The sequence below is a fragment of the Lytechinus variegatus genome, chromosome 10 (assembly GCF_018143015.1).
Source record: "Lytechinus variegatus isolate NC3 chromosome 10, Lvar_3.0, whole genome shotgun sequence".
Classification (NCBI taxonomy): Eukaryota; Metazoa; Echinodermata; class Echinoidea; order Temnopleuroida; family Toxopneustidae; genus Lytechinus; species Lytechinus variegatus.
In genome coordinates this window covers 24,201,830-24,214,978 of record NC_054749.1, presented here as the reverse complement: position 1 = coordinate 24,214,978, position 13,149 = coordinate 24,201,830, and the positions used below count along the sequence as shown (strand labels likewise).

The 13,149-nt window shown below is 36.6% G+C and overlaps 1 protein-coding gene across 1 annotated transcript in view; it reads left to right on the top strand.

Annotated features, from left to right (window-relative positions):
- The window catches only part of LOC121422742 (protein sidekick-2-like), a 73,426-nt gene that overhangs the window by 29,868 nt on the left and 30,409 nt on the right, over positions 1–13,149 (top strand). The window contains exons 7-14 of the mRNA XM_041617922.1: positions 4,270–4,427; positions 4,987–5,107; positions 5,739–5,855; positions 10,062–10,232; positions 10,852–11,127; positions 11,489–11,623; positions 11,984–12,151; positions 12,571–12,641. Of these exons, the coding sequence (XP_041473856.1) occupies positions 4,270–4,427; positions 4,987–5,107; positions 5,739–5,855; positions 10,062–10,232; positions 10,852–11,127; positions 11,489–11,623; positions 11,984–12,151; positions 12,571–12,641 (1,217 nt within the window). The remainder of the gene's footprint in view (positions 1–4,269; positions 4,428–4,986; positions 5,108–5,738; positions 5,856–10,061; positions 10,233–10,851; positions 11,128–11,488; positions 11,624–11,983; positions 12,152–12,570; positions 12,642–13,149) is intronic.

Genomic DNA, 13,149 nt, shown 5'->3' with positions numbered 1-13,149 from the left:
ACCGCCTCGAAGTTCGTCAGTTACAGGTATTTACTGATCAGGGAATTTGCCCTGATCAGAACATACCAGGTAATTTTGGCAGTGTGAAAGCAAATTACATGTGATATCCCCCAAAGAAAATACCTGCTAAATAGTAGGTACTTGTAAAAACTACAAGAACTTTTGTGGGAGTTTTCCAAGGTTGCATGTATTTTGACAGTGTGAAAGCAAACAAACTTTCTTAGTTGGTCATGGGTGGTTGCTGAGCTATTGATTTGAATCTCGCGCCTTGCCTACTTATCTTCGGACCATACTGCGCATGCTTGCAACTTCAGGAACTTTCCCCGAAGGGTATGTTTCAGGGCGGTATGAAAAGCAGGAATAATTATCAGGTATTTTTTAGCCTGGAAAATGTTTTTGTAATTTAACAGGCATTCTTGTGATCGAGACGGTTTGAAACCAACTAATGTGTGCCCCTTGTCGTGGTACCGTGTTACTCAACAACCGTTCAGAATGGGACACTTGGGATGATGATCTGTGTCATCGACTTCGCCCCCGTGCCATTCTAGTATTACGGCGGTATAAATTCACTCCTACGTTTGTTGGAGGATGGAGCTCCGTGCACATAGACAAATCTTTATCATGAAACGTTTGACGGGTTCCTGGACATCATCAATAATGTACATGTATATTTGGTCTAATAATTGATAATGGAACATTTCAACTTGCCCTACCTAAATGCTCCCTCTAAGCATGGAAAGAAAATATACCCATCCTCCCAGGCTTCCAAGCAAATTATTTTTGTTTGTGAGATATAACAGAAAGGGAAAAGAAAATCAATTTATACCAGGAGCTCAATGAATTTTAACTGTATTCTTAATGTATTCTTAACAATGACCCTTTCCAAAGCATGTTTATTTTACTGTTATCAAACTTGGTAGTCAAAGAGGCCAAAATCCTCATTATTTTGTTAAAGTGGAACCACACTTAATATATATATGAAATCTTTCAGAAAACAGATTCTAATATTTTTTTAAGGGACTATTTTTTAAACTGTAGATAAGCATTATCATGATAGCAATTTAGCTGTATCTGCGATGCTTTCAATGGAATAGGCAGCCCTGCACTTTGATATTGTTGTTGTATATTCCTGACATTGCTCATAACCATTGTTAGTGCTTTCGATGAAAATGTATAGAGAGATAATGATCTCCTGCTGATATTATATTCATTTCAGTTGATTTACGAACAAAAACCGTGATTCTTCCTTTTGACACTCTTTTGTGTATGATAAGGTCACGTTCAGCTTCAGTGCACTAATCCAAAGCACTTGAAATGAAATCGAATATTGAATTCAACAATGTCACCAAAGAATGATTCAGCTTTTGAAAAATGCTGAATATATGACAAAAGAGAAGGAAAAGCCAGTGGCAGTTTCAGATATATGAAAAGAACACACCCACAGTAACTAAAAGGAACATTATAGTAAATACTACTACTACAGTAGGAAAAGGGCATGGAAAAGAGTAAGACTTTGACCTGGGAGAATTAATTTTAGAACATTTTTGGAATAAAAAGAAGTATAGATACATGTATGATAGAGGAAAAAGTTTGGACAGAAGAGTAATATTACACTCTTCTAACAAATCAGTCAAATGGACTAGACCAGTAGTCAGCTGGGAGCAACAGATATATGGCAATAAATGATATTCACATTTCTGACATATATTCTAGTCAGAAATAACTCTGTTCTTGTAAAAAATTACTAGAAAATAGTCAAATATGACTAGAATAACAGTTGCACCCAGCTGACCCTATTAACTAGTCATTTTTGACTGATTTGTTTTTAGAGTGTACTAGCAGAAGGAAAATCCCCAGCCATGAGAAAGGTCCCATCATAAAGTATTCCCTAGCAGGGGCATAATGACATTTGAAATGTATGCAGACTAGAGCAGAGTTATCATCACGGATGATGGGCTCTTTTATGGCAAATGTGATAATGATAAATAAAAGGAATGCAAATGATCCACACACTCCTTGTTCTATAACTGCTGTACAAATGGGAGGGTTTTAGAAATTAAAGGGGTAGTCTGCCCTAAACCTGATGAATATTTGTAACATATTATAGGGCCCACCTCCATACCCTAGTGGGGGTATATTGTCAGCTAAAGATGTATAGTGTAGAATCATGTCCAAAGAAAAAAGGTCGAAATTAGATAAAAGACTTAAACTTTCTTACTACAATATTATTTTTTCCACTCAGCATTTCGTCAGACTTTGCACAGATTGTTCTGGGAGCATTATTTTGCTTTTATTGAGACAAACTATTGTGTAGGCTAAACAATGATGATATTGCGACATTTTCTGGAAAAGGGGATTCTATTCAAACACCTTGGATTTTGTGCTTCGACGCATGTTATCTCTCCACTCATCTTACAATACGGAAATGCACTAAAAGACAGCTAAAAGATGTTGAATTTGCGCTGAATACAATGTTACAATGTGGTATGAATATTCAAGCTCAAAAGCTCATCTGCTTGACTCATGTTACCAGCTTATCTGATTTTAGGAGCGTGAAAAAAATTCAAAACCTCTTTGGAGTCGGCTATTAGATGCATTTTGGATACAATCATTATCCATTCTTTTCATCACATGAGATAAAAGCTTTTATCAAGGGAAAGAGAACCGATGAGACTGATCATTTTAAGCCATACATTTCACTAAAAAGTAGGTCTACTGCATGTGTTCTTCTGTTCTGTGCTCTTATCATTCAATTAGATCAATTCAGTTTAAAATCATCAATATCATTTTCATAAAGCATATTGATCATTCCACATTGATTAGAGTAACTTGCACGATGGCAGTCTCTTTGAAAAATCAAAGTTTTTACTGCCATTCTTTCATGGGTTTTTCCCCATTTTAATTTTGTTCCCCCTGTACATCTCTTCTTTTTTCTGTTCTTGTTCGATCCCTTTTCTTTCTTTCATGTTGTGTCACTGCGTCCTGTCTCCAGTATATTCTACTCTTCCTTTCCTTATGTGATTGATTTCCCTATCCATTTGCTTTCCCTTCACTTTCAGAAATATTTTAATCAACCTACTGGGTTGGTTAATATTTGAACCTACCAACTCTTGGTTAAAAGAAATCTCCATTCGTGTTACATGCAATTTTCTTTTAGCCAACAGTTATTAGGTGTTTATTTTTAAACAACTTAATATTTTTTTAGTGTTGTATATCCCTTTCACCTATCTCTGTCACCCCCAGTCTCTCAGTCTCTGACAAGTATTTTGATTTTTTTTAAGGAATTTTTTCACTCCCTCTTAAACTTTCCTTTCTATTTTCTTCTTTCAGTTTCTAATATCTCCATTTATTTTCCTTTGCTGTTGTTCTCTCTTATTTCCCCTCTTTCCCGGTCACCTCTCAAACATGAACTCATAGAAATATAGAGGAAACATGAAGACCTTGAGTGATTAATGAAGTTAAATTGGGCAATGACAGATTTACAGATCGGCTTTCAGGGTATCCCACAAGCCCCCTTCTTCCCTCGTCTAGAAGTGGGAGTGTAGTTTGTTCTACGTCATTACTGCCCTATCCATACATCCCTTTCCTTTTATCATCATCGGTGTTTGTTTCGGATGCTGCAATGACGACAAATATCCCTATCTCCAACGACCAATAATAGTTATAAGCTTTGAGGCATGCTTGTCATGCTACATCAGGCCTTGCATGATGCATGCTTTCTCTCTCTCTCTGTCTCATGTCAAATCCTTGCCACCCAAGTTTTTGCTCTACGGAAAAGGAAATCTGAACTCGATTAGGTGATTTTTTTAAATATCATTAGGTGATTTGTTTTTATGTATCTGCTATAGATTTCCATTTTAGTCATGAAATCTGAAATTGAAAACTAAATGCATTTGATGGTGGGATTGCTAATTATGATTAGATTAATGGGGCAAAGTCATCGTTTGGCTCAAAATCATATAGGACTAACAGTACAACATGTCTGGCATGCATGATGTCAGTAGTGTAGTCAAGACCCAAGTATTCTGTTCAAATTGAACAGTACTTTTTGAAAAACATCTTTTGATTGTTCTGACTTGCACAAGAAAGAAAAACCATGCAAACACTTAGGGCGTGTATGTAGAGTTTACTGCATCATGCAGGACATAAGTAAATTATCAGCAACATCATGAGAATCCTAATCATTATATAATAAAAAATAAGAAAAGGTATATTTCCTTTGAGGTTATGAATCTTAAATTATTGGTCTTTATTCTTTCCACCAATCAGTTGCACCAGGGATAACCAGTCGATTGGAGAGGAAGACCCAAGAAGCAGCAGGCAATACTATCACCCTCCCCTGCACGGCTACAGGAGTACCAACCCCTCAAATCAAGTGGTTCCGCAATGCTGCTGATATCGCCATTATGGGCAACAGCCGCTACAGGGTATGTCTTTGAAAAATCATAGCAGTTGATGGCATTGATTCTGTGTTTTGTGTTTTGGACTCAATGAATTAAGATTCAGAGACCCCAAACTTTTTTGAAAGGGTAGCTTCTGTTAAACAATGGCACTAATTCAGGTAGATATTAAATATGGAAGTAATTCCACAGTTTTTTTTTTGTCAGGAAAATTTATGTGATGGTTCTAGAATCTTCCAAGATGACAATTGCTGATGCATGCATCTTTGAGTCAATCAACCCTTTTTATTATTATTATTATTATATAAAAAGAGTGCTGTTGCCTGAATAGTGATTAAATTTTAGTTTAGTCAGGAAGTGTAGATATTCCACACAGCAAAAGTCAAGCTGTTTGATTATAAATACATTAACTATAGAATTCAACATGTATGCTGTGCTTGTAAATGTATGCAAAATTGTTTGGCCTTTTTAAAAGTATGATCAGCAATGATCATGGCAATGATTGTGACTATTTTTAGCAAACAAAATTGCTAGACTATTTTCTGTGGCTGGTGTAGACGAATCTATTTCTATATTTTCATTTCAGTTGGAAGAAGATGGTAGTTTGAAGCTGATCAATCTTGAGAAGAATGACAGTGGTATGTTCCAATGTCAGGCAATCAATGATGTAGGAGAACAGATTGCAGATACATGGTTACATGTTCAAGGTGAGACATATTTGTAATTTCTTTCCTTTTGTGGTTGAGTAGTAATCATTTATACCCCCCCCCCTCCAAAAAAAGGCTTAGATTTAATATAAGTGATCGTCAGTGATGCTGGTGATTTTAACGAAGGCTGGTTGTACTTGTGATATTTATGATCATTATGATGATGATGATGATGATGATGATGATAACATGTCCACCTTATGGTAGGTTCTACTGAGCGAAGTGGAATGGGAGGGATATCTCAATCTCGCTCTCTCTCACTCTTTCCTTTCGCTCACACTCTTGTCATTCGCTCATGTCTGTTTTTTTCTGTAATTTCTGTTATGAAGTGCTTATCAACACGCTGCTTATAATGACAAACGATTTGCTCTTATAATAAAAATAATCACAATGATGATGATGATGGTGGTGATGATGACGGTGGTGGTGATGATGAAGATGATGATGATGATGTTGATGTTGATGACATGGTGATAAGAGGTATATAATGATAATGACAATTACGTTAGGATGACGTAAAGGATAATAATATATTCATAGTGATATACTATTAATCAAAATGATGATTCTCATGGAGATCACTGCAAACTTTATTTGGTCATATCATCATATCTTTTCTCCTCCTTTCTAGAAATTGCTCCAGAGATCACTTTGGCTCCTAATGACACCACAATCCTAGAAGGAGAGACAACTTACTTGGAATGTGCTGCAGAGGGTGCTCCTAACCCTGTCATACATTGGGAGAAAGGTAGGCATTGATATAAGACATTATTCTGATGCATATGTGGTAACGGGTTGCCTAATAGCAATGTTATAGTAAAAACTTATGTGGTATGTGATGTGAAGAGATTATCCAATACAAGTTCCAATAGTCAGGGAAAAGGAAAATAGATAATGGAGTCTTTGTGTGCATAGGAGGCGACCCTTTATAGACAGATGTGTCACTCAAGCCCAACTCACATTCTTCATTATTGTCTCCAAAGACAAGTATACCCGTTATTAGTGGTTTTCAATTTAAAAAGTTCATCACATAAAGTGTATATAATATTTTTGAAATGTGATATTACCTAGGTTTATTGTAGAGCTGTTAAAGTGGAACCTGTTTGGTTGGTCTCTTGGAAATATGTACCCAATAAGAGAAGTGCAAACCTCTTCCACATTTTGATTTATCTCCAGGAGGTATAGGATAGTTTACAAATTAATGAATTGTCCTTACTCTGCTCTCCAATGTCTTCTTTAATTACTTTTGTCTCAAACAAGACACGTAGCTCCGCTTTCAAAATTATATTAAGGTTCCAGCAGTATTTTGACAGTATCATATGTCAACAAATGTCAATTCTCAGTACTTCAATCATGACATACCTGCACATAGAGATATAATTACATGACTGAGTACCATTAAAGATCAAGATGGATAGCCATGTCAAAAATGTCAACATTTGATAAAACTTGCCCTTGTTGATTTTATTATGCCAGTAAAGATAAATATAAGTTATGGGTCCCGAAGCACAAAGGTTAGTGATTGATCGTACGCTTGATTTTCTCTATGGATTGTACATAGCAATCAATGCAATCAACCGTAGAGGTTTACTTCTTTGATCATTGCTAAGCTTTCTGTTACTGGCTCCTGGTCATGTGACTGAATTGTGGATAAAGCTGTTGATCTTAATGCACCCAAGAATTGGTGTTTGCGGATAGCTTTAAGAAATTATTAAAAGATTACAAATGAAGTATTAAGCTTGAGAGCCATATGTTCTGCACATAGAAGTGCATACCCACATATGGTTGTTCTAAATATATTTTCAGTTTTATTTCATTGTAATTTTAGATGGTAGGATATCTGAGGGGCGATCCTTACAATAATATAATAGTAATAATATTACATAATTCAGTTGAACAATGGATGCTGTGCTGTGAAGTATTCACAGTACTCAAGCTTATGTATATGTATCTAAGTTTAGCACAGTAATGCATCGTCTATGTCACATGTTATGATGCATGGTTTAGAGGGAAGATGATACTCTCCTCACCCATAAATATTTACGTAATCACCAGTTTAAGAACAGTTCCGAGTAAGCCGAGACACTGAATTAGTATCAGTTCTGTTGAGTACTCTATTAAAGAAGGAGATATTGGGATATATGTATTTTGTGTCAACCAGTTGTCTTGAACTTGCTCATGAACAAGTTTCAAAGATTTCAATGATAGTGCTTTTGCTTTGCACTCCCAACCATCAGATATGACAGTATTGACTCTCCACCATGTCTTTGCATGGCTGCCATTGTGACATAACGACCATATCTCCTTGGTGATTTAAAGGAAATGTATATTGATAATAAGCAGAAAATAGGGAGTAGCATCTTGCTGAAAGATATTATACAGATATTGCCTACCTAGAGTTTGAATATAACATTTCCTCTCCCCGACGGAGTTATATTTTTCCCAAGGGAATATATTTTGCCCGAAGCGCACAGCGCTGAGGGAAAATATCCCGAGGGAAAAATATAGCTTCGGAGGGGAGTTGAAATGTTATTTATTAAAACGATAGACAAGGCAATATCTGTTATATTATATAGTATATGTGGATTCGCCATCAGAAATTGTATTTATCCTCTGGCTCTAACCCGAAATTCTTGCTACTGCTCTGATCCATCTACGTCATAATAGTTTTTTTTAATACATTAAGCGCGTTCTTCATGCATTCGACGCGTTAACACTAGCGCGTACATCAACTACCTTGTTGCGCAATTGTATGCAGCGAGTGACGTCACCTTAGTGGATATAACGCCGCAATTGAAAATACACCGCGGTATATTCCCTGAGATGACGTCAAAACCTAGAATATAACAAATGCGATCCTCGCAGCCATGGTCACGTGATGGCGTATTGACCTATCACTGATTCGAATCTACATGACCTACATGTATGTAATATAATGATTTATTACTTAAAAAGTTGAGTGGAACATCTTGATTGGGACAGATGTGGAAATAGACTCTTTGTTAGGATTCTCATTTTTTAACTCATATTGATCAATTTGTATCATTTTGAAATAATGACAAACACTCATTAAGCAGTTTTAGTTACGAGTTTAAATGCAATGGATATAGTACATGTTTTATCCTTGAAAACCACATGTTTATAAGCCTCGTTCAACAGTGCACAAAACTGAGCAACACTTTCATTGCGTTCACACTCATTTTAATAAAACATGCATTTTAATCTAAAAATTATCTTCCAAGTTTTGCCAACAAAGTTTTGTATGTTACAAATTTGTCTGTGCCACTTAGATTTGCACTTTGACAGAATGTGACCAGTTGGTTTGATTGCATTTCCTTGTATACCATTGATTTTAAACACAGATGTTGATTGTTGTATCAATGTATGTGTGAACGAGCACTAAATAGCTTTATACCTAGGACTTGTAGTTCTTTTAGTCAAGGAAATAGTACTCTCCTTGAATACCATATGTTTTTATTAACATTTTAGAGGATTTACAGGTACCTGCATACTTTCTTATTTTTGTTCTGTTCTTAAAAATAATTTATTTCCCTTCCACCCAGAATTGCCCTTCCTTCCTGCTTCGAATGTATGTGATTAACTTGTATTAAGTTTTAAAATTTCATTCAAATTAGAAGGAAACATATCACATATGGATGAAATTGCAACATTTTTTCCAATTTGAACAATTACTTTCATATGTGGCACAACTTGTACATTAAGTAAAAGGATGAAGGTCTTAATCAGCCCAACTTCCTGAAAATTTGAAGAAAAAAATATATAAATTTGAGGGCTATGATATGTTGGTGGTATTTCAAATCAGGGTGTTGATAGCATGAAAATCTTCTGTTTTGGAGGATGTTTTTTAACTCTTAACATGCCACGCACACTACTAAGCCAATGCCACAGTGCTAATCCGATGCTAATCCCCTGTGCCAGCCACAAAACCCCCCCAGTGCCACATTGATTTTGGGATCGCGAGTCGTATTCACTCCTTCCAATAGTCATGATTACAATTGCTTGTAACTCTCTAACGATTAGTTTATCCACAAAATATTGTGTAGTAAAGTTGTAAGAAATTTCATACCCCTTATAATGATGTCCTCATTATGTGGATTGGTTATTATCTTTACCGCTAAAATATGAGTTGTATCAAGTAGTTCCATTTTGTGGAGTGTTTTGTATGGATCAAAAACCTAGGTCTCTTCTCTCTCAGAGGCGGAGCCATATCTTGTAAAAAATGCAGAAATACTCGAAAAAGTCGAATGTAATCCGCTTGAGTAAGTTTATCTGTCAGAAAGCAGAGTTCACACTGCACACAATAGTGCTAATTACGGCGTGCATGCGATGCGCAATACAATGCAAAACGGCGTAACAATGATTGTTATTCCGAATGTGCGCAGTCATGCACGAAGCAGGCGAGGGTAGGAAACAATGCAAGCACAAAGCAATCAATAGTAGGCGTGCGAGCACGAGTGTGGCATGTTATAGTAGGATACGTAGCGTGCACGAAGCACTCAATGAGTTAATGTATTTCAAGATTGATCACATTTAAAATAAAGTGTTAGTTTGATTACCTCTTGACTTTATTCTGAGGATGGCTAGCAGATTCAAGTCCTAATTTAATTCGGCAATAACTACATGTATGTCCCAGTCCTATACTAAATGTATATTTATGTTCGTAAGAACAGCTTTTGAAATAAAGTTTTATGTCCTTCTGTTTTTAAGTATCAGGTTGGTCCAAACCTTAGCTATCTGCCTCAATGATTGTTGTGTTTTTGTCCTTTGTAAACATCATAAAGACTTGCTCTCAAAGTTGATTCTTCCCTTTTTTCTAATGACCAATTCGATGTTCTTCAAGAATAGCAATTTTCCCTTAACAGTGTGAGAATGTATATTCATTTCTTTTCAAGACTTAATCTCAATCCATATTTTTGTTTTCCTTCTTTTTCAGATGGCCAGCTGGTACTGAGTTCAACCTTTCAGCTCAACAACCGTTATATTCTTCAGACCTTTGGAAACCTTCTGCTACAGCAGGCAGTCAAGGAGGATTCTGGAGAGTACACCTGCGTAGCAACCAACACCCTAGATAGTGATAATGCTTCTGCCTCACTCATTGTTTATCGTAAGTGCCCCATTTCCCTATCAAGAAAAGAAAAACGTTATCTAAGCTGTCGTCTTTTGAGACTCAATTTACAATTTACTGGATACATGTTCCAATTATATGCATAATTCAGCCCCCCCCCCCTCAGCTGAATATATATTAAATAGCTGGGCTCTAGAGACTTCAGTTATTCTTAACATGCCTGCAATCTACCAAAACAGACAAAAAAGACATAATGAATTAATAATAATAGGCATTTATATAGCGCCATCTATCTAGAAATATTCTATTCCGAGGCGCAATGTTATCATTATTATTACCCCGGCTTTTGCTCAAGCTGCCTTTCAGCCCTCATGCATTCAAGGAATTCATCCTGCCAGGTACCCATTCACCTCACCTGGGTTGAATGCAGCACAGTGTGGATACATTTCTTGCTGAAGGAAATTTACGAAATGAAGAAATTAGAATTCACATTCATCATTCTTACCTCAAACAGTTAAGTCATTAATTTGACATAATCTTAATTATTGAAATAAAGATTTATAGATTTCTTTGTTAAGGAGGTTTTCAGCCTCTTTTATGTCCTAACTTTTCCACACTTTAAATCTCCAATCCCGCACTTGTTTGCCCAAACCAACAGAACGGACCATCATCTCCCAGAGGCCGACCAACGTGGAGACCATCCTGGGCGAGACGTCCACCCTGACCTGCGTGGTCCAGCATGACTCCAGGGTAACACCGACCATCACCTGGATGCAGGACGGTGGTGTCATCGTACCCGATGGACGATTCATCATCCTGGAGTCCGGTTCCCTGGTCATCCATTCCACCGATACACTGGACATGGGGCTGTACGTCTGCAAGGTGACCTCCGTGGCTGGGGATGACCTTGGCAGCGCCAACTTGACTGTCCTACGTGAGTATGATAATGGATAATGGAAAATGTCAAGCCAGAAGACAAATAAGCAATGTAAATAACAAATGTGGAAAGAGGGCTTACTGCATATAAAAAACAATCAATTCATCCAAGGTTATCTTATGTAACTATACTATTGGCCATTCATGAGCACATGTGAAGAACTCGCATTTGATTGTAGAGTAGTGGCATTTAGATATATAAGTTTAACCATCACTTTTATTCCTTTTGGGATGAAATGGCTGTGTACCGGCAGATGAATGACAAGGGAAAATGGGAATCAGTGAGAAAATCATTTTATGTAAATCAGAGGTATATGAAGATGACGATGATGATGATGATGATGATTTTGATTTTACAGAGGTGCCATATCAACCACAGGGATTGACAGCAGCCAAGAGCATGGACCAGGCCAGGACCATCATCGTTTCTTGGTTACCAGTCTTTAATGGTAACTCACCCCTCATCAGATATATCTTGGAACAAAAAGAAGATGGTAAGTATTGTTTAATTGATAGAAGTTGTAGTAATAATGATAGTAATGGTCATGGTAGTGGTGGTGATGATGATGATGTGATGATGCAATCATCCAAATAAGACAACAACTCAACTTATTTTTATTATTATTCTAAGAAATTGTGAATTATGTTATGAGGTGAAGATACGTGATGAGATTTTATCAATCATGCACAATTATTTCAATCACAATCTCACTCGTTTAGCTTTATAAAAAAAATGATAATGCACTATATTCCATGCATCTGTCTCTCCATCCATCAGTCTTAGCATCTTTACCTTCTTTAATCATCCATTGCACCTACATCATTAATCCTTGTTCATTGATTCATTCTTGTAGATTCTGCTTTCACTGAGGTCGAAGCAACTATCAACCCTCTTCTCACTGAGTTCCCAGTCACTGGTGTGAAGCCATCAAGGAGATATCAGTACAGGCTCAGGGCGCAGAATGCCATCGGGATGAGCGAGAAGAGCAACCCTAGCAATGTAGTTCATCTTCCAGAGGAACGTAAGTCTCAAAAAACGGGTGTCTATCAAGAATGGTACATCAATCAAACTTGGTGTGTTTGTTCAAAATAGGGCTGAATTTACCAAGCAATAATTTGACTTGATCAATAACGTGATGTATCAAGAGATGAAGTTTGGTGAAATTTGAAATAGCAGTTAAACGTGATCCTAGGTATAGATCATGATCGACTGAGAGAGGGGGGTAGGGGTCTAGTACCTAGTGGTGTACATCAATTTGCTGCCAAACCCAAAATTATACATGGACCCTTCAGCCTGGGCCCCTGGTTGACCCATCCAAATATTGATTAAGTTTCCTGTACTGCTTTATTCAGCATTTCATATTTCACCTTTACGATTCAACGAAGACTAGATATATATTTTCAGTATACTCTCTTTATGTCTTCTTCTCTCTTTCTATAGCACCTGATCTTCCACCACAGTCTCTGAGGGCCAGTGCTACATCTACCTCTAGTATCATGGTGGAGTTTGGGGTAAGATAGAAAAATATAGTTATCAATCAAAATACACACTGCATATAGTTACAGAAAAAATTGCATTCGAAGATAATTATTTAGTGCTTCAAAAATGAAAATATAAAGTGACCGGAAACAACATCTTAATTTTGTCCCATACACTAATGTGTACTATTTAGGCGTCTATAAGACGCCTATTTACAAAATCGGGATTTGCCTTGTAGTTTTAGCTTTCCATTCTCAATAATGGTCGTTTTCAGGGTTTATTAGTTCTAATACATGCACTTGTACACATGTTTCATCTTGGTTTGAGAATTTTTTAAATCGGCTGCTCACAAAGTTAAACAATACCTTTAAACCAACAGAACTAACAAAGCCAACTCGAGATCAATCAAAGCTATTACATTATTTTCAATTGAATATTATCAGTCAGTATATAGTTGGTTTTGAGTTGTCACTGTAACATTATGAGTAATCACAAGGGACATTCTATTTTCTAGTTATCTCCTACCATTTATTTATTCAT